General features: G+C 35.3%; 1 protein-coding gene and 1 pseudogene across 2 annotated transcripts in view; one reads left to right on the forward strand and one right to left on the reverse strand.

The window, feature by feature from the left end:
- Positions 1 to 394: 394 nt before the first annotated feature.
- Positions 395 to 19,788, reverse strand: part of FASTKD1 (FAST kinase domains 1) — a 29,133-nt gene continuing 9,739 nt past the window's right edge. For both annotated transcript variants that reach the window (XM_014545543.1, XM_014545548.1), the window contains exons 5-15: positions 17,134 to 17,532; positions 15,942 to 16,052; positions 14,484 to 14,615; positions 12,270 to 12,756; positions 9,997 to 10,111; positions 5,202 to 5,330; positions 3,569 to 3,700; positions 3,094 to 3,207; positions 2,352 to 2,490; positions 1,293 to 1,407; positions 395 to 570 (exon numbers count right to left, since the gene is read on the reverse strand). In XM_014545543.1, the coding sequence (XP_014401029.1) occupies positions 475 to 570; positions 1,293 to 1,407; positions 2,352 to 2,490; positions 3,094 to 3,207; positions 3,569 to 3,700; positions 5,202 to 5,330; positions 9,997 to 10,111; positions 12,270 to 12,756; positions 14,484 to 14,615; positions 15,942 to 16,052; positions 17,134 to 17,532 (1,969 nt within the window). In that variant the 3' untranslated portion in view covers positions 395 to 474. The remainder of the gene's footprint in view (positions 571 to 1,292; positions 1,408 to 2,351; positions 2,491 to 3,093; positions 3,208 to 3,568; positions 3,701 to 5,201; positions 5,331 to 9,996; positions 10,112 to 12,269; positions 12,757 to 14,483; positions 14,616 to 15,941; positions 16,053 to 17,133; positions 17,533 to 19,788) is intronic.
- LOC102250161 lies at positions 7,026 to 7,589 on the forward strand (annotated as a pseudogene).

The raw sequence follows: 19,788 nt of genomic DNA on the forward strand, positions 1-19,788 counted from the left end.
GCCCCCTACTGGGGATCGAGCCTGCAACCCGGGCATGTGACCTTGACCAGAATCAAACCTGGGACCCTTCAGTCCACAGGCCGACGTTCTATCCACTGAGCCAAACCAGCTAGGGCTAAGGCATATTTTATTCATTTACTTTGTTTGACTCCACTCCTGAAGATACAGTGTACTCACTGCTGTATTCTCAATATCAAAAACAGTTCCTGACACATAGCATGTACTCAAAGATGAATTGTAAACTATTTAAGTTTCTTAAAAGCTACATGTCTTTTATATTAAGAATGTTAAACAATTTCCCAACAGACAGTGGAGAGGATATTCTATTGTAAAATGTCTGTTTATTTTAATATGGATTCAATTGACCTTAAAACCAGTCAATTCTATACTATTATTTAACTGAGTCAGACCACTTAATTAAAATAAGTTCATATGTAACACACTATGGTAACTAATTTTAAATAAAAACTACTATCATGATTTGCCATCTCCAAATATACGTTCTCTTAGGTAGTCCATTCGAGCATCCTTTGTTGACAGTGCCATAGAGTTCCATTCTAAATGAGGGATCTGTGAAAAAATAAGTAATGCAGATTGAGTGGATTTTAAGGCAACAACAAAAAACATCAGGGAAGACTTCTAAGCACTACTGAGCACAGCTGTGGAAACCCTATGAAGTTAATGTACATAAGTATAGCCTTTGAACCCATTTTGGAAGCCAAGTGGGTCCTTCTTCCTGGCGGCCCAGAAGACCTTTTTCTGCCTCAGAGCTCTTTTCATCCTCCTGTTCCTATAATACCAACAATGGACAGTTTTTTCTAGGCACCTTTCCAACATTCATACTCTAGCCTTTTTCTCTTACAACTCTATCCATTTGGTAAGATAAATGAAGACAAGTCAACAGGTCTTCTAGGTACAAGTAATGATTTTTATTTACTACTAGGGGCCCGATGCACAAAATTGATGCAAGGGGCTCGGCCCCCGCCACCGCGGCAGCTGCCTCTGCTGCGGCTTCATCTGGACAGTCGTCTGAAAGGTCGTCTGGTCTAATTAGCATATTATGCTTTTATGATTAAAGATTCTTCCAAAAAATGGAGGATATTTTGTTTCAGATATTTTAATACAACTTTTTTAAATATTAAAAAGATGTAATTCTAGAACTTCAACATTAAAAGGAAACGCATGTACATTTTTCTGTCTAAATAACTGTCTAAATGAAGCATTTTTTCATTAAGATATAATTCACATACCGTAGGTATTTTAAGAAGATGATTTACATGAGTATCTCATACCTGAATTACACGATAGCCCAAAATCTCCAAATGTCGTTTTTTCATAGCAGATTTTCCTTTTAAATGAGGAATGTTTCTACAAAAAGCTCTTATATCCAAAAATTCCAAAGCAATTCTATATAAGATAAAAATAAATATTTGCTCTAAAATCAAAATGAATAATTATAAGCCTTTCAGGAAAAGGATGTATTTTATAAACTAACAAAAAATCAAATGAATATAAATGAGTATACCAAGTTATCATCTGTCTAAATTATTAATGACAATTAAACCTATTTCTTAGAATTATAGCAATTATACTAAATATCTCCATGCTTTCACCCATTTGTTTCTCTATCCAATATATATTTCTTTTTTCTTTTTTTTTAAAAATATATTTTATTGATTCTTTACAGATAGGAAGGGAGAGGGATAGAGAGTTAGGAACATCGATGAGAGAGAAACATTGATCAGCTGCCTCCTGCACACTCCCCACTGGGTATGTGCCCGCAACCAAGGTATATGCCCTTGACCAGAATCGAACCTGGGACCCCTGAGTCCGCAGGCCGACGCTCCATCCACTGAACCAAACCGGTTAGGGCTCCAATATATATTTCTTATGAACCTACCATATGTAAGGAAGGCACTGTGAGATGCAAAGATCATATGACATAGCTTTAGTAAGAAATGGTGGAGGACTATCAGAAAAGCAGAAAGGTATGGAGGCTCCAAGCAGAAAGCACAGTAAAAGCAAAGGTATAGAGGCAGCCATATGACATAGCTTTAGTAAGAAATGGTGGAGGGCTATCAGAAAAGCAGAAAGGTATGGAGGCTCCAAAGAAGATGCTATTTGCTTCTGCTAAAGTCAACTAGGAGATTAGCACGTTATGCTAGGCTTTGGACAATGAAGGATGGACACTAAAGCAGAAAGCACAGTAAAAGCAAAGGTATAGAGGCAGAATGCATGAGATGGATGAGAAGCAGATTCTGCTACTCCATAAATCCTTGATAAATGAGTTCATTAGATTATGCCAAATATAACATTTAGATGACAAAATCTGAAACTAAAAAATAAGTTACCTTTCAGCTCCTGGTGGCAGTCTCGATCCAACTATTTGGGTATTTGATTCCCAGTGCATTTCTGGCAGTTTTCCCAAAGTTATATTATGGCTTCCATAAGGAAGAGGTTTTTTTCTTTTATCCAAGATACACTCAAAATCTATAAGCAAGTACAAGAATCAACAGTATGAATTATCTGACTAATTTTATAAGATCTGGTCCAAAATCAATCAATACAAATCAACCAGCAAGTATTATTAATCCATAACTAGTATTTAGCATGGGCTATATTTAAGCACTAGACTAGGCCAAATCACAATAAAGAGGTTTTTTTAAATCCCCTTAATTCTGTTGGTCACATTTGGAGGCAGTTAAGCCAGCTCATCTGAAAACTAGTAAAGATTCAAGCATGTATCCTGTCTTTCCTATATGAAGTGTACATAAGCATAAATAGTTGACATTGAAAGTTTTTAAACAAATCCCAGCCAATAAATTCAGAAGGAATGATAGATGTAGAATATCACTACTTTGCCCCCGCTCCAATGAATGACGGATTTAGGCAATGATATTTTAAAAAAATTTTTTTTGTTAATCCTCACCTGAGGATATTTTTTCCCATTGATTTTTAGATAGTGGAAGGCAGAGAGGGAGAGGGAGAGGGGAAAAAAAGACATCAATATGAGAAATTTTCAAGATAACTTTAAAAAAAATGCAAAAAAGCTTCTCTTTAAAATTCCAGTTGATGAGATGATTAAAGACTTACCTATTGGGTGGTAATAAGGTGTAAGAACAGAGGCTTTTACACAATTGATTCCTCCTAATACCTCTGCTAACATTTTATAAATCTGCTGCTGTGCTCCATTCAGGCTGCCAATATCTTTATAAAAATAAAAAGAATTACTTCACTTAAAATAATCAGTTTTTGAATGAAAACCATCTAATTCTATAAACTGAAACATAAAGATTTATATTTCCAACAAGGGCTTCAATGTAATATTATATGCAATGACACTAGATTCAGTATAACACAAGTTCTTTGCTCTCTACCAAAAGGGTTTTAGTGTCATAAATATTAAGAAATTCTTATAACACAAATCTCACCTACAAAAAGGTCCCATTAAACAGGTCATGGCACTGTTGGAAACTCTGGTGTCATGGTTAGGTCTAAAAATAATAACAATGTACTATCTAATAATTTAGAGTTAAACTTCACTTTCTGACCCAAAGAAAACTCAAACCTTTATTATAAAGTTGCTGACAGAAGCGGTCATGAAACCATGGAATCTGATACTCAGGGCATTCCAAGCAGACTGCTCTATTTAATTCCATAAGACGAAATTGGACCTTCCTATTTAGAGTTGAATATAAAACTGAAATAAAAAAAATATATTAATGGATTTTGATAGCTTGAACCTAGCAAAGACAATCCATTTTTCACATTCATTTATCCTCACTATTGGTTGACACTTTTATTCTGATAAAATCATTTCAGTTGCACACACATGCTTTATGTTTTTAACTTATTACATTCAGTGGCATGATTAGAACCAACTCCTATGTTATTTCTACTAATTATTAATGTTAAATCTATATTTTTAAAAATACTACCAAAGAATTTTCATTGGCCTATTATTCTGCATTTAGGACTCTATCTACAGGAAACAAAAATGAGGACAATGATTCATATATAAGAATCATTATTTATAACAACCTCTAAGATAAATAAACTTCATTACATCTATATAATGGCAGATTATTTAGACACTAAAAAAATCATGACATATCATGCTAAGTGAAATAAGCAGCCAGAGAAAGACAAGGAGCACATGATCGCACTCTGTGTGGAATCTAAGTAACAAAATAAACTGATGAATGGAGTGGATCCAGAGACATGGAATCATGGAACAGAGGGGGGAATCTCAGAGGGGAGGCGGGAGGGAATCAACCAAAGACCTTGTATGCATATATGCATAACCATGGACACAGACAGGGTGCTGAAGGCCTGGGGCAGGGGTGAGTTGGAGGGTGTCAATGGAGGAAACAAGGGGACATATGTAATACTTTCAACAATAAAGAATCATTTTTTTTAAATCATGATATCAAAAGATATTTAATGGCATGAAAAATCATTCAAAATACAGTTCAACGACTAAAGGCAACATATAAAAGTGAATACATAAATAATCCAAATTTTGTTTGTTTGTTTGTTTGTTTTCAAATTTTGTTTTGAAATATGTATCTTCTATATATATAAAAGCCTAAGCGACCGAACGACTGAACAACCGAATGACCAGTTGACTGGTTGCTATGATGCGCACTGACCTCCAGGCGGCAGACGCTCAATGCAGGAGCTACCCCCTGGGGGTCAGTGCGCTCCCACAGCCAACCTCCAGCAGCCAGCTAACCTCCCGCGGTCCCTCCCCCAGCTGGCCAACCTCCCGCGGTCCCTCCCACAGGCTGGCCGAACCTCCTGCGGTCCCTCCCTCCAGCAGACCGGCCCCATCAGCCCAGATCGGGCGGCTGGCCAACCTCCCATGGCCCCGATCGCTTGCCAGGCCAAGGGACCCCACCTGTGCATGAATTCATACACCGGGCCTCTAGTAGATATATAAACATATAAAAAAGAGCAGGAGAGAGATAGAAAAAAAAAGAAACACTCCAAAACATTAAAAGTAGTAGTTTCACTTGGTGGTAAGATTGAGTAATCTTTTACTTTCTGTTTTATATTTTCTGTGTTTTCCAAATCTTCTACAATAAGCAGGAAATACTTCTATAAGCAAACAAAAAATTAACATTTAAGTGCTTTGGTATAGTGGTATAGGTAACTTGGATATAATGTACAAATGATAACAATAAAATGTAGACACATACTTTCAAGTTGAGAATCCAATCTTCCAATCTGCTTGATGTTAAAAATTGTCTTTAGCAGATCTTCTGGAAAATATTCAAGTGTGGCCAAAAAGAAACCAAGAAACACTATCCTGAGAGGGTCCAATAGACCTAGAACAAAATTAAGATTTTTAAAAAATTATTACAGCCACCTCACATATACATAAGCACACACTTTATTCAGATAAAACCAGGTTTTTAAGAAATGATACAAACACATCTTTGCCCAAAATAATCTATATTGCCAGTAGTTAAGTAGTTGCCTTTGGGTGGGGGTAGAATAGAAAAGGGGAAAAGAAAGAAGGGTACTGTAGTAATATTGTTTCTTGATCTGTGTACTGATTCCATGGGTGACTCAATTTGTATAAATTCATACTATATGCTTCTTTATTACTATTATCCTTTCATTAAAAGTTTTTAATTGCCTTGAAAAGAAAAAGAATTCAAAACTAAAGGTCAATAGTGTACAGAAAACTAATTGATCCCAATCTCTATATACTGATGATCTATAATAATAAAAGTGTAATATTCCAATTAGACCGGATGTCCTTCTGGACGACCTTCTGGAAGAAGCCCAGGCTATGAGGGAAGCCCAGGTCCCAGGTGCCAGAGGGAAGCCAGTGCCGGCAGTCAGGGGAAGGAAGGCTTATTCCTGCATGAATTTCGTGCATCAGGCCTCTAGTAATAATATAATAGTGCTCAGAATTGTTAGGTATCACTGTAAGCACTTTACAAATATTAACTCATTTAAATCTCACTTCAGTATGCAGCAGAAACGGTTACTATTTCCACTTTATAAATGAATGTACAGAAATACAGAGAAGTTAAATGACTTGCTCAAAGTCACACAGCTAGCAAGTGGAGGGTGAGATTTAACCTGGAGAGTCCAGCCTGGAGCCTGGACCACTACCCTGTGCTACTCTGTAGGGATCTCAGATTTCTAGGCTGAGTGCAAACATGCAAAAAGCTCAGATCTCACCTAGCACCTCCTCCCTTACCTGTCACCCAGCAGCATGGCACATATCCCAGAGTGTAAGGCTTGAGGTAATTTAGCTGAATTGCCTCATCCAAGAGACATTACTGATGAGAAGCAAGGAGTCATCCAAAATGCCCTACTACAACAGTATTTTTACAAAGTACAAAAAGAATGAAATATTTTTTTATTTTTTGCTGAGTTTATTTTAATAAAGCAAGATCAAGATAAATGAGGCATTTACCAATCTGTCAAAACTAACATTTATTCAAAATAAAGAGAATTATTACTCCATTAGTTATTTTAAATTATCTTATAAAGGTCTCCAAAACCTTTCATTCTCAGAAAGTCTTTTTAAAAATCAAAGCTGTACTTCTCAACCTTTCTTCTCTTATACCCTTAATTTAAAAAGAAATTCTATTATCTAAGCCTCTACTTAGAGAATATGAGAAGAGATGTATTTTCATTTCCTTCTGAAACATGACTGAACAACCAGGAGAGCATATTCTAAGTCTCAGTTTCAAGTCTCATCTTTCTACATATACTTGTGCTACTAAAAATGTTATATACACTCATTCATATATAAACATACACAGAACACAGTCCCATTTTACTTGTCTATTAGCAGACACAATAGTGTCAGACATAGTTAGACACTATATGACCTATAAATCCCACAAAAATGTAGTAAAGTCTATGAGCATGATACTGATAAATTAATGTATACTGGTCTCACAGCAGCTTAACTATTAAAATTGATAGAAAGAATCAGATATTATGTGTCTCCAGATGTGATACAAACATCAGGTACACAGCAACACAGATAGCACGGTAAAGGTGTGGCAGTGCTTGCCTAGAGGATTTAGGAGGGAATGCTTTGTAAGTGCTCTGTGTCTGAAAATGCCTGTTGATGTTCAGGTTAGCAAGATGAACAAAGATGCGCAGATGAGAGCGGCGATTAACCAAAAGTTGATAGAAACTGGAGAAAGAGAACGCCTCAAAGAGTTGCTGAGAGCTAAATTAATTGAATGTGGCTGGAAGGATCAATTGAAGGCACACTGTAAAGAGGTAATTAAAGAAAAAGGACTAGAACACGTTACTGTTGATGACTTGGTGGCTGAAATCACACCAAAAGGCAGAGCCCTGGTACCTGACAGTGTAAAGAAGGAGCTTCTACAAAGAATAAGAACATTCCTTGCTCAGCATGCCAGCCTTTAAGATTGAATTAGATTGTGTTGTTTTGTGGTCTTATTTCTGAAAGTAAAACTTGCCATAAATTAGGAATCGCTTTCCCAAAATAAAATCCTTTTTTGTATGATGGTATACAGTTTTCGGTAATGATGTATACATTGTATTGATTTTTTTCCCCTAAATGTGTTATTTTAATAAATATCTCATGAATGAGAAATAAAAAAATAAAAATAAAAAAAAGAAATTCTATTATCTAAGCCTCTACTTAGAGAATATGAGAAGAGATGTATTTTCATTTCCTTCTGAAACATGACTGAACAACCAGGAGAGCATATTCTAAGTCTCAGTTTCAAGTCTCATCTTTCTACATATACTTGTGCTACTAAAAATGTTATATACACTCATTCATATATAAACATACACAGAACACAGTCCCATTTTACTTGTCTATTAGCAGACACAATAGTGTCAGACATAGTTAGACACTATATGACCTATAAATCCCACAAAAATGTAGTAAAGTCTATGAGCATGATACTGATAAATTAATGTATACTGGTCTCACAGCAGCTTAACTATTAAAATTGATAGAAAGAATCAGATATTATGTGTCTCCAGATGTGATACAAACATCAGGTACACAGCAACACATACAAGGCATGTTTGCTAAAAATATTTAATCTGAATCTAATCAAGCATCTATTCCTAATTTCTAGATTACTAGAAATACTGCAGATAAAGGAGCACGGTTTTAACAAAAAGCAATCAGATAAATCAATAATCTGAACATTCAACAATAAATGACCAATCTCTTAAAAAAATAATAATACCAAGGGGAAAAAAGATAGGGAGAAAGTGACATAACAACTCAATATTGGTTGCTTTTTTAAAAAGTCATAAAAGACAATTTGGTGAGATTTGGGAAAATTTGATTATGGTATAGGTGGTACTTGTTAACTTTTTTTTTTTAAGTGTGATACTGAATGTCCTTATAACCTCAAGTATTTAGAGCTGACTCAGTGGTTGAGCATCGACCCATGAACCAAGAGGTCGCTGGTTTGATTCCCGGTCAGGACACATGCCCAGGTTTTGAACTTGATCCCCAGTAGGGGAAATGCAGGAGGCAGCAGATCCATGATGTTTCTCTCTCATCAATGTTTCTATCTCTCTATCCCTCTCCCTTCCTCTCTATCTAAAAAAAAATAAATAAATAAATAAAACCCCACAAATAGGCCTTAGCCAGTTTGGCTCAATGGATAGAGTGTTGGCCTGCAGACTGAGGGGTGCTGGGTTCGGTTCTGGTCAAGGGCATATGCCCAGGTTGTGGGTTCGATCCCCAGTGGGGGGTGTGCAGGAGGCAGCCAATCAGTGATTCCCTCTCATCATTGATGTTTCTCTCTCTCCCTCTCCCTTCCTCTCTGAAATCAATAAAAATCTATATACATAAAAGCCTAAGCAACCATCCGACCATTCAACCGATAGCTATGACATGCACTGACCACCAGGGGGCAGACACTCAATGCACAGGCATGGAAACATGGAACAGACTGATGGATCTCAGAGGGAAGGGGGGAAGGGGAAGGGTGGGAAGAGATTAACCAAAGATCTTATATGCATACTAGAGGCCCAGTGCATGGATTTGTGCACCGGTGGGGGTCCCTTGGCCTGGCCTGCAGGGATCAGGCTGAAACTGGCAGTCCGACATCCCCCAAGGGGTCCCAGATTGCGAGAGGGTGCAGGCCTGGCCGAGGAACCCCACCAGTGCATGAATCTGTGCACTGGGCCTCTAGTATATATATAAAACAACAACAAAAAATAGTTTATCAGACATAGATGAGTATGTACACACACACACACACACACACACACACATATAGCAAATGTGGTAATAAATTAATCATTATTCAAAAGCTAGATTGTGGGTATACAGTATAGAGATGTTTGTTATAGTCTTTCAATTTTTCTGTACATTTGAAAGCTATGATAAGAGAATATTAGAAAAAAAAAAAAAAACAACCTTTCTCCCAAATCAATCTCAAGCAAAATATAAAACCAAAGCAAAACCAAAAACCCAGAGAATATTCTAGACTCTAAGAGATCAGCCACACAATGAGTGAACCTTGAATGGATCCTGGGTAAACAACCACAGTATTTTGTATTTTGGGAATAATAAAGGTCATTTACACATGAACTGTGTATTATATAGTAGGAGACTATTAATTTTCTTAGTTATGATAACAGAATTGTGGAGATACAGAAGATGTTCATTATTTTTAGGAAGGTGTATGCCTGAGTAATTAGAGATGAAGGGTCACAATGCCTACAAATTACTTTCAAATGGCTCAGAAAAAAATAAGAGCAAGAAAGACAAACAGTAAAGCAAATATGATAAAATGTTAATGATTAGTGAATCTACCCTATGAGTATATAGTTGTTCCTTGTTCATTCTTTCAATTTTATCCATACGTTCGACATTTCATAATAAAGTTTCAAAATTGGATATAAACTTTTTTATAGAACTCACAGCTACTATGGTTATCCTTTAAATGAGAAACATCAGCAATAGTATCCTCCCACCTATTCATTCAATTTAGTGCCAAATAATATACCTACTTAAGTAAGAATTAAGGTGTTGAATACAAGTTCCAAAAAATTCATCCCTTTGAGGTGGATCATAGTTCAAGGTGCTGAATGGGAGAATAATAGCAAAGATTGCAAAAGGATGGATCTGTATAAACAGAACAAAAACGTTTACTTTAACTTCAGTAAAACAAAATTTTAACCTAATTATTTTGGATAGAAGTTATTTTCTAACGTGCCTATAGTTAAATGATACATGCATTACTCTATTTAATTTTTCTACCCCGCTATAATCTATTTAACCCCACTAATTTCTAGTAACTCTAAAGAAAATCAGATAATGTACGAATTAATCTTGTTAGATGTAAAATCCTATTCCAGAAATTCACTAGTCATTAAAATGAATAGGAAGCCCAGGCAGTATAGCTCAGCAGTTGAGGTCACGGGTTCGATTCCTAGGCAGGGACAAGCCCCCTTGCTGGCTCAATCCCCGGAAGGGGTGCATGCAGGAGGCAGCCAATCGATGTTGTTCCTCTCCCATTGATGTTTCTACCTCTCTACCCCTCTCCCTCCCTCTCTCTCTATAAAAATCAATGAAAAAATATTTTTAAAAATGAATAGGAAGTATCACTAATTTATATAATTTATATGATATCAGTGCATTTTGTACTCATAATGTAATTAAAGGGGTTTCTTAGTTTAAAATAATCATAATTTATTTTTCTTTCATTCACTATTTTTCACTATTCACTCATCCAATACTACCAAGAAATATGCTAAACAGATAAGACAGACTTTTATTTTCATTTGAGAGAATACGAAGTAAAAATCTTATAAAAACAATAACCCAAAAAGCAGCATTTCATAAGTAAGTTCCAGAAATGAATTTGTAAGAAAAAGCACTGATAATTTAAGAATACAGCAGACCTGCCCTGGCCAGGTAGCTCAGTTGATTAAAGCATTGTGCCGATACACCAAGGTTGCAGGTTCAATCTCCATTTAGGACAAATACAAGAAGCAAGCAATGAATGCATAAATAAGTGGAATAATAAATCAATGTTTCTGTTTCTCTCTCTTCCTCTCTCTAAAAATCAAGAAATTTAAAAAAATACAGTAGACCCTAAACAATATGGGTTTGAACTACATGGATCCACTTATATGCAGATTTTTTCAGTAAATATTGTAAATGTATTTTCTTTTTTACAAAAATTTTTTATTGATTTCAGAGAGGAAGGGTGAGGGAGAGAGAGATAGTAATATCAATGATGAGAGAGAATTATTGAACGGCTGCCTCCTGCAAACTCCCTACTGGGGATGGAGCCTGCAACCCAGGCATGTGCCCTGACAAAGAATTGAACTGGTGACCTCTTGGTTCATGGGTCAATGTTCAACCACTGAACCACACCGGCTGAGCTGATCTTAGTAACATCTTCTTTTCTCTAGCTTACTTTAATATAAGAATATAGTATATAATACATATAAGATATAAAATATGTTATTCAACAGCATAAAAAAATGGGACAACAAATCAATGTTTCTCTCTCCCTCTCTCTAAAATCATTAAAATTAAATTTAAAAAACCAACACAGTAAACTATTAGTAGTTAAGTTTTGGAAGAGTCAAAAGTTATATAAAGATGTAATGATGCCGGAACCGGTTTGGCTCAGTGGATAGAGCGTCCGCCTGCGGACTGAAGGGTCCCAGGTTCGATTCCGGTCAAGGGCATGTACCTGGGTTGCGGGCACATCCCCAGTGGGAGATGTGCAGGAGGCGGCTGATCGATGTTTCTCTCTCATCGATGTTTCTGACTCTCTATCTCTCTCCTTTCCTCTCTGTAAAAAATCAATAAAATATATTTAAAAAAAAAAAAATGTGTAATGATAACCCCCACATTGTTCAAGGGTAAACTGTACTGAAGTCAGTATAATTTTCTGTTTTCACACTTTTCTCACACTTTTAAATATAGTTGTTTTTAAATAGTAAAAGTAGTATCACAAGATTACAGAAAATAAGAAAAAGGGAAAACAAAAATTATTCATACTCTAATATCCTTCTTAATAATTACCAGTATTGCTTTTAGTACTTCCTTCTAGTAAATGAATTTTGACTGCTGATTTTAACAATCTGTCCATATCTGTAATGCTGGAGAAAAAGGGTTTAAGAGGAGAAACAACAAATTGCTGAACCAAAAATTAAAGTTTAATTTTTAAACTTCAAATTCCAATCAAGGTGTCAAAGTACTTACGATACACATTTGTTTTTATAAGTTGACAACTATATAAAATGGTGTGACATTTCAATTTCACCTTTTCAATCTGCTGGAGGACCACTGAGGCTATCTTGTCAAGCAGCAAAGTATTGAGGTAGTTAGTTCTAGAAATAAAATATGCAATTCCCGCAACATTTCTGTAATTAATTTCATCCACCAAACGCTGTAAAGTAGCAACTGTTTCTTCAAGAAGAGACTCAGAAAACCAGTCTCCTTTTAAAGATTTAAGTTCTTCGCATAACGAATTCAAATTGTTGTATTTTTGTAGTCTCTGATGCCCATAGTGATCTAATTTTTGAAGTAGTTTCAGCTGTTTTCCAGTAGTGTTATCTGGATACACATGACCATAATGAATCCATCTTAAAACAGATGTGGCCAAACTATTCAGGTCATTTAGGTCACACTGTGGTAAAATTGCTTCAATTCGAGATATCCCCACTTCATCTAAGTGAGGAGATGGAAGTTTAGAAATGGCACAGACCAGGATGGAAATCTCACTAGTTTTGACACTAATTTTCAAATAACTATAAAGAAAAGGAGGGAAAGTAAAAAGAACAAAATTAATACATTAGCAACAAAAGCCAAAATATACATAAGTATTAAAATACAAATATGTAATTATTATTCTAACATCCATTATTATTCTAATGGATGGGGGAGGCTTAAAATACAAGTTAATTAAAGCAGGGTTAACTAAATCAAAGACAGGTCCATAGAGTTACTAAGGGAAGCCTTAAGATAATATAAAGCACATCCCAATTTTTTTAATGCAAAAATAAAACCATAGTCCCTGAAAACAAAAAGGTCAGTGTCAGAACAATGTTTTTTCCAGTGCTATTGCTAGAGACAGAATTTGGGCTGAATTTCTGATATGACCTGTCAGGGGTTGGTACTTAGTACAGGCACCAGCATACAGCAATCACTCAATTATACTGGTTCCCATCCTACTTCTTCTATCTAGGAAGTGCAGCCTTAAAAAAAAACAAAAAACAGAATTGACTCCATTCTTTATGTCTCCCAAACATCCATGGTAAGATTCTTACCACCAGAACAGCAGTTGTTAAAATAAAATAAAAAACTGAGAGCTTTTAAAAATCTTTAGGGCTTTGGCCGGTGTGGATCAGTTGGTTGAGCATCCTGCTGTGCATCAAAAGGTCATCAATTTGATTCCCAGTCAGGGCACATGTCCAAGTTGTGGGTTCAGTCCCTGGTTGGGGTGTGTATGGAAGGCAATCAATGTTCCTCTCACATTAATGTTTCTCTCTCTTTACCTCTCCCTTCTCTCTCCAAAATCAATTAAAACATATTTTAAAAGAGTTTTTAAAAATAAATACATAGCCCTAACCGGTTTGGCTCAGTGGATAGAGCGTCGGCCTGTGGACTGAAGGGTCCCGGGTTCAATTCTGGTCAAGGGCATGTACCTTGGTTGCGGGCACATCCCCAGGAGGGGGTGTGCAAGAGGCAGCTGATCGATGTTTCTCTCTCATCGATGTTTCTAACTCTCTATCCCTCTCCCTTCCTCTCTGTAAAAAATCAATAAAATATAAAAAATAAATAAATAAATACATAAATAAAAAAATCTTGAGGCTCTGGCCAGGTAGTTCAGTTGATTAGAGCATACGCCAAGGTTGTGGACTTGATCCCTGGTCAGCACATACAAGAATCAACTAATGGCCCAGCCAATGTGGCTCAGTGGTTGAGCATAGGCCTATAAACCAGGAGGTAACAGTTTGATTCCCAGTCAGAGCATATGCCTGGGTTTTGGGCTTAATCCCCAATAGGGGTCATGCAGGAGGCAGCCGATCAATGTTTCTCTCTCATCAATGTTTCTATCTCTCTATCCCTCTCCCTTCCTCTCTCTTAAATCAATAAAATATCTTTTAAAAAAAAAAGACAAGAAGTCAAACTGAAGGCCCCTAAATATGAGTTTTGCCTTCTTCAGCAGCTCCAATATTTTCATGTTATGCTATTCCTGCCGAAAAGAAGAATGGCTTGGCTTTTACTTTATGCATGCCCTACGGAACTCATCACCCGACTGGCCTCATTTCCATTTCAAAATACACCAAGTATAAGCATTGGCAGAATGGGCATGGGAAGAGATAAGTGTCTTAACATTTTTAATAATAAGCTATCCAATTCTACCTCCTAAAGTTCCAACAATTCTTTACATAATTAAACCAAACTAGATTATAAATTGAAAGATTAGATTACAAAATGAAAGACTCAACAAACAGTTCTACTTTAATCTTACCTAAGCAATAATTCTCTGAGTTTCACAAAAAACTCTTTACTTTGGAAATGTAGAACAATCAATGCTTGAGTTATCTTCAATAACTCTATTGGTTTATAGTTCTCCAAATTCTTATGCAGAATTGAAGCAATTCTAAAAAGAATGATAAGACATCTATTTTAACCAGTTCACTCATTTATTTATTAAACATTTACTGAGGAGCTCCTTCATGCCAGACACACTCTGTGCTGGAGAGACAGCAATGAATGAGACAAGGCTTTCTGTTCTTGAAGAACTGTCTCAAGATGGTGATAGAAATGGTGCCAGGTGAGTACTAGACTTATGGGAGGGAGGGATCACTTTGTAAGTTATATAAGTGTCTAACCAGTACACCTTACACCTGAAACTAATATAATATTGAATATCAAATGTCATTAAAAAATAAAAATAAATTAATTTTTTAAAAGATGGTGATAGAAATATAACAAAATAGAATGAGCTATCAATAAAGTATGAATGAAATATTTAATTATCAATAGTAAGAAGAGAGAAAAGGATAGTTTTACTTCCTAAATAAATAATCTCTCAGAAGAACCACCAAATTCCACATCCTCCCTCCAAAAAAATATTTACCAAGAGTTACTAACAATTATCAAAACTGATTTTTCTTCCTTAAATCCACTGGCCTTCTAATAGAAATGCTTCAAAACAATGGGAAATGCTGAGACAGTAAGTTGGAGGAATAAGGCAGAAGGAATATTTTCAAAATGGAATATGATAGATAATAAAAAAAAATAACATAAACCCTAGCTGGTTTGGTTCAGTGGATAGAGCTTTGGATTGTGGACTGAAGGGTCCCTGGTTCCATTCCAGTCAAGGGCACATGCCCAGGTTGTGGGCTCAATCCCCAGTAGGGGGAGTGCAGGAGGCAGCTGATCAATGATTCTCTCTCATCATCGATGTTTCTATCTCTTTCTCCCTCTCCCTTCCTCTCTGATATCAATAAAAATATATTTTAAAAATAATAATAACATATGTGTGTGTGTGTGTTAAACCATGAATTTTTTTCCTTCTTAAATCTCAAGTTAACAAAAAAGTTAATATGTGGTAGTATGATTTCAAGGTAACAACTGTGGTGTGAAACCAAGCTCACAAAGATGTCAACTATTTTTCAGAAACTGTCCTTTTGAAAAGTAGGATCTTGTTCTATGCTCTCAACTTTCCTAGATTATGATACTCTGCTTGAGAATAACAACAGTAGCAAATGAAATGAAAAATACTATAAACAATTTCAGAATTTCTATTTTGAAAAACAAACAGAAATAAATAATACCTTAAGTGTTAATTCCTTATTTCTTCAAAACCAACAGCTAGATTATAGAAAAAAAAAAACACAAAAAACACGAAATTTTTCCTCAAAAACATAGCTACTTATGAATGACAACTAAACTTAACTCCATGAATTTTAGGAAAGACTACCTTTTAATCAGACGTAAATTTCTGCTTTCCATCTCTTCCATTGCTCCAATCACTGCCAGGGCTTGCTGGCTGGTCAGCTCCTCTGACATCAATAATATAGTTGATTCAAGTCTTGAAGCAAAGAAGAAATTTTTAGGTTGAAAAATGGATAGTTTATTAAAAAATGTTAAAATAACAGTTCTTAAGTAACAAATAGAAAATATGAAGAAAAACTTAATTCAAATATGCTTTTCATAGCTTTTCCCAGCCACTTTAGTCCACATTTTTCTCACTTTTCTGTCTGCCCATAGCACTTACTAACTGTATCACTAATTTGAGTACTTATTCATAAACTATTTTGCAGTGTCATAGTATTTACATATTTCAATTATATATTTCTATCCTCCCAATTGGAATATAAAAATCTTTGAAGGCAGGGACCCAGTTAAATTCAACTTTTGTACTGCTTTAGCATATGAGGTTTTAATAATATTTAGTGACCAAAAAAAAAGAGATTCCAATAAAGGTTTCTTAAATAATCATCTTGTTCTCATCATGATAGTCTCTTAAAATATATCTTTAAATTTCTTCATATATATTTCAAAGGATTCTTAAAAATAAAACTCTCCATGAAGTTTTGGCTAACAGAGTAATGATGTAGATACCTCTATTATGCAACTCTCTGGAACACCTGCTTAACTAATCCACTAATAGTACTTACCCATTTGCTCATATCAGTAACCATGTATACAGTATTTGTTCATTTTTTTAATCTCTAAAATTTCTATCTACATTAATATCTAGCAATACTGGAAATTCTTCTAAGATGGGAGATAGATCAAATTCACTCAAACCTGGCATGGGAATATATGCCAATGTACATAATAAAGGCTTTTGATGATGAATGGGAAGACAGTCTTATACCTGTTTTAAAGCCAGTCACATGACCTAGGAAGGGAGAATAAAGGTCCTTAAATAGTGTTCTCCCTCATCCATTGCCACAAGGGGGTACTGGCTCCCTTTCAGAACACAATAGTGAAATAAGAGTTTGAGATGTAAATTAGAATAAACAGAGAAAGAATCAAGGAGCAGGGCATATGAGAATATTGTCCATTCCACAGTTGATTTTTGTGCCTTCCAGAACTGCAAGATCTAAGCTTGAAGGCTCCATATAGTCTCCACAGAAAAGTAAAGCATTTTTAGCAGAACTTACCGTTTCTTTTCTTCAGGTCCTGCCACGGGTCCCAATACTACAAACAATTTGACAAAGGTAGCAGGCTGATCAAACAGAGGAATCATTTCAATTAGCCTCTTTTTAGTTACTAAAATAAATTGAAAATTATGAAATTGTAGAGAGTGGTATAGACTAAATATTTTACTGATGAAGTCCAAATCAAGGTCATTCACATTGCTTAAAAACACTTTATTACACCTTTCTAATAGTGGGTAATAACTATATTTAATATTCCTAAGGAATTGTACTATTCTTCTTGCAATGTTGACCTGGGAAGAATCTATGGTATCAAAAAGAAGTTCTGTTTTCTTCACTAATTGTTCTTGAAAACGTTGGGATGTTAAAGAAGATATGCTGACCATCAAAACAGACAAAGACCTGAAAAAGGAAAAAGATGCAAAAATTTTTACATTATTTAAGAATAATGAACAAATCTAAGACTAAAAAAATAGATATAGAAAGGAACTGGTAAAAATATCGGTTTATAACAAATTTTTTTTAAATACTAGTAGAACTTGACACAGATCTTTGAGTAATTGAACCTCTTTGGACAAAAAAAAAGCATTGAAATAATATTTTTTATTGAGTATATATAATATCTTGTTTTATAGATATCTTTTTTGAAGAAAAATGTTTTTTTAATTTTTTTCTTTATTGATTTTTTTTTTTAGAGCGAGAGAGAGAGATCGATTTGTTGTTCCATTTGTTTATGCATTCATTGGTTGTTTCTTGTATGTGCCCTGACTGGGGATCAAACCTTGGTGTATCAAGATGATGCTCTAACCAACTGAGCTACCAGGCCAGAACTAAAGAAAAATTTTTTAGTGAAATTTACTCATAAATCACTGGACCAACAGCCCATGAATGCAACATTAAAAGTCTCATTTTACATTTTTGGTTGTAGAACTTTGCTTTATTAACTCTTGTCTCTGTATATCTATAATCCTATATAATAAAAGCCTAATATGCTAAGTGTCCGACCATTCATTTGACCATTCGACCATTCGCTATGGCACGCGCTGGCCACCAGGGGGCAGACGCTCCAACCGGTAGGTTAGCTTGCTGCTGGGATACGGCCGATTGGGACTGGGCGAGATGGGCCAGACATGCCCTAGAGCCCTACCGTGACCCCTCCACGGGCGCAGGCCAGGCCGAGGGACCCCATCCATGCACGAATCCATGCACTGAGCCTCTAGTTCACTAATAAAAATCTTGGTAAAATATTTCTAATGATTTTATATATTTTAATGTTTCATGCTAGATTGATATTAATATATGAAAGACAATTCCAAACACGAAGTAGCATTTAATATTTCCTCACTCAATAAACACTTTTAAAAAACATATATAAAAAATAATAATAATTTAAAAAACAAACACAGAAATCACTCTTCTGGGCTCTTGGAAGACACCAAAATTACAAAAGTGAGGTCCCTGCTTTCAAATGACAATTCTTACATAATAAAAATCAGAAAAATCACAACTACAAGAATGCATCCATAATGATGAATAAATGCAAAATGGAAAAGACACATAACAAGGACTCTGGTTGGGTAGTCAGTTAGAGGACGTCTCAATGTGCCAAGGTTGTGGATTGGATCCCCAATTGGGACACACACAAAAATCCCTTCCTCTCTCTCTAAAAATCAATAAGCAAAAATTTTTTTTAAAAAGACATATAACAGCTGAAACCGGTTTGGCTCAGTGGATAGAGCGTCGGCCTGTGGACTGAAGGGTCCCAGGTTCGATTCCGGTCAAGGGCATGTACCTGGGTTGCGGACACATCCCCAGTAGGAGATGTGCAGGAGGCAGCTGATCAATGTTTCTCTCTCATCGATGTTTCTAACTCTCTATCTCTCTCCCTTCCTCTCTGTAAAAAATCAATAAAATATATTAAAAAAAAAAAAAAGACATATAACAAATACCTGGGGATGATAATAGAAAACAACCTACAAAAAAAGATATAAAAATATAAATCTGAAACTATTGCAACCATTAGGATAGTGGAACTATTTACATATTTTTGTTTCCAAATTTCTTTTAATCTTTTCAAGAAAATAAATCTATTTTTAAAGACCCAGTTGTACAATACTTTGGCTTCTCTATTCAAATGTTTAATGTTAATATTAGCATTAATTAGTAACCTAACATTGCTATTTAGTTTAACTATAAAGACCCCTGAAATTATTTTTCAAATAATATATATATTTGTAACTGCAGTTTGGAGTGAGGAAATGTCCAAATATTTCATTAGATTTTCTAAAGAGGTCTATAATAATTTTTAAAGTTAAACAAAATTTACTTTACAACAATTTTTACTGTCTGCTTTTACAAGCTACTTTCATGTGTGTAGAAAAATGACATAATGTAAAATTTACCATTTTAAACATTTTTAAGTGTACAGTTAAGTGGTATTAAGTACATTCACATTGTTGTACAATCATCACCACCATCCACCTGGAGAACATTTTCATCTTCTCAAACTAAAACTCCTTACTTATTAAATAATAAATCTCCATTTCTTCTCCGCCCAACCCTTGGAAACAGACATTCTACTTTGTTTTGCTGACTTTGACTACTTTAGGTAATTCGTCTTAAGCAGAATCATGCAGAATTTGTCCTTTTGCGTCTGGC

This window comes from Myotis brandtii, unplaced genomic scaffold (genome assembly GCF_000412655.1).
Source record: "Myotis brandtii unplaced genomic scaffold, ASM41265v1 scaffold112, whole genome shotgun sequence".
Lineage (NCBI taxonomy): Eukaryota > Metazoa > Chordata > Mammalia > Chiroptera > Vespertilionidae > Myotis > Myotis brandtii.